This window comes from Galeopterus variegatus, unplaced genomic scaffold (assembly GCF_000696425.1).
Source record: "Galeopterus variegatus unplaced genomic scaffold, G_variegatus-3.0.2 Scaffold913, whole genome shotgun sequence".
Classification (NCBI taxonomy): Eukaryota; Metazoa; Chordata; class Mammalia; order Dermoptera; family Cynocephalidae; genus Galeopterus; species Galeopterus variegatus.
This window is the reverse complement of record NW_007727024.1, coordinates 451457-453472: the sequence shown is the minus strand read 5'-3', so window position 1 is coordinate 453472 and position 2016 is coordinate 451457. Positions and strand designations below refer to the sequence as shown.

General features: G+C 37.9%; 1 protein-coding gene across 1 annotated transcript in view; it reads left to right on the top strand.

Annotated features, from left to right (window-relative positions):
- DNAH3 (dynein, axonemal, heavy chain 3) overlaps positions 1-2016 on the top strand; it is a 118015-nt gene that overhangs the window by 38310 nt on the left and 77689 nt on the right. The window contains exon 20 of the mRNA XM_008573407.1: positions 1255-1496. Coding sequence (XP_008571629.1) covers positions 1255-1496 — 242 coding nt within the window. The remainder of the gene's footprint in view (positions 1-1254; positions 1497-2016) is intronic.

Genomic DNA, 2016 nt, shown 5'->3' with positions numbered 1-2016 from the left:
AAAATTCCTGTCATTGGCTTAAACAAAATTAGCCTAAAAGCAAATTATTGCATGGTTTCTTTTCTTTTCCTTTTTTCTTTCCTACTCTTTTTCTTTTTTCCTCCCTTCTTTCTTTCCTTTTAAGGTACAGGCTAAGAACTCACATTTTTTAATCAGACTCAGACCTTGAGCAAATGACTAAACTTCTCTTATTCTCTGTCTTCCCAGCTGTAAAATGGGATTGTTGTGAAAATTAAGACAGAGTACACAGGTAAAAAAAACCTAGCACAGCGCCTACACAACAAATGGAAGCCATGTTTATTGCCAGAGAAATTGTGTGTGGATTTTTTTCAGTAAAATGCAAGACTGAGGTTTTGAAAAGCAGTATCTTGTTGTGCATGAGTGTACATAATTGCTTCGAGTACTTCATTTAAAAATTTTTTCTAACAACATTTGATAATTGAGTTGCTGTTGGATTTTTGAGGTTTTGTTCGGAGGACTGTCTCAGCCTTAACAACTAATTTGGGCATTTCAAATTTAAGTAATGATTTTGTCATTTGGATATAGTTTAAGAAACTAAATGAGGAAAAAAGAGGGTATCCTACTGTATTTGCCTCAAATTCTGCAGGAATTGATCTTTATTTAGTTTATGTTTCACACACTCCAGCTTTTCCTTACTTTGAAGGATCATGTAAAAGTATCTTCATTTTGTATTATTAAATACATGTGCTGTGCTGTCCATCACTTGGTTGAGTCCTAGAACTCCAATACTGGGCATTTCACAGGGGCAAATGACACTTACTGAGCAGTCAATAAAGAGGTTTCAGGGCTAAACTAGCCCTTCAGATAGAGAAAAGTCATCATTTTCTAGAACCCTTTTATCTGTCAGCTGTTGTCTCATCTCAAGTCAGAGCCAAGGTTCTTAGGGGGCCATGAGAGCCAGGTCATAAAGAAGACTGGTAATATGGCTTTACTGCCCTGCTTAAGTCCTTTTAGGTGCTGTCAGATTTCTTTAGTCCTGGATCTGACTGGCATATTTGCCCTGTTTGAAATGAGGCTCAGAAGAAAGTATGGTGTCTATAATAACACAAGAATTTAAGGCATTGCCTATCCAAATATCTCAATCTTTATAAGGACTGAGCACACATTTTGTAAGGACTCTCCTTGGATAGCATGTTCATAAAGGTTGGTTAGTCTTTGAGGTGGCATTATATTTTGTTTAACATCCTGGTCTCATCAGAGCCTTTGTAACTCGTGTTGGACCTTCTTGCCCAGCCAACGAGATGGAGGAGTTTGCCGTGGAGTACAAGATCATCAACCCCAAGGCCATCACAATGGCGCAGCTGTATGGGTGCTTTGACCAAGTGAGCCACGAGTGGACGGATGGTGTCCTTGCCAATGCTTTCCGGGAGCAAGCATCTTCACTATCTGATGACCGCAAGTGGATTATATTCGATGGACCAGTGGATGCTGTTTGGATTGAAAATATGAACACTGTTCTGGATGACAATAAAAAGGTAGCTGTTGAGTCTGATATCATTTTCACATGGGTGAGATATAAACTCTTTTATTGAAGTGAGTAATTAATCAAAACTATGTAAAGATATACATTTATTACACTAAGAATAAATGCCCCACAAGAAAAATAACAGTTATGAATTCATGAGTTATGCTTCTGTTTGTACTTGTAGTCAGTAAGCTAAGCTAGAGACCATGTTGTATAGTGGTTAAAAGCCTTGGTGCTGGCATCGGATTGGACTCCTAGCTTCAGCAATGAGCTGTGTTGTATTGGGCAAGTTACAAAACTTCCCTGAACCTCGGCTTCCTCGTTTGTAAAAAGGTGATAATAAAAAAGGGTTATTGATAATTAAATGAGATGGCACATACATGGTACCTAATATATGGGCCATGTTTTGGTTATCTATTGCTGTACTTAATAAATTAAAACATCCATTTATTTTTCTCATGATTTATGGGGTAGGAATTTTGAAAGGGCTCAGCTGGGCAGTCTGTCTATAATTCTCATGCTGTCATCTG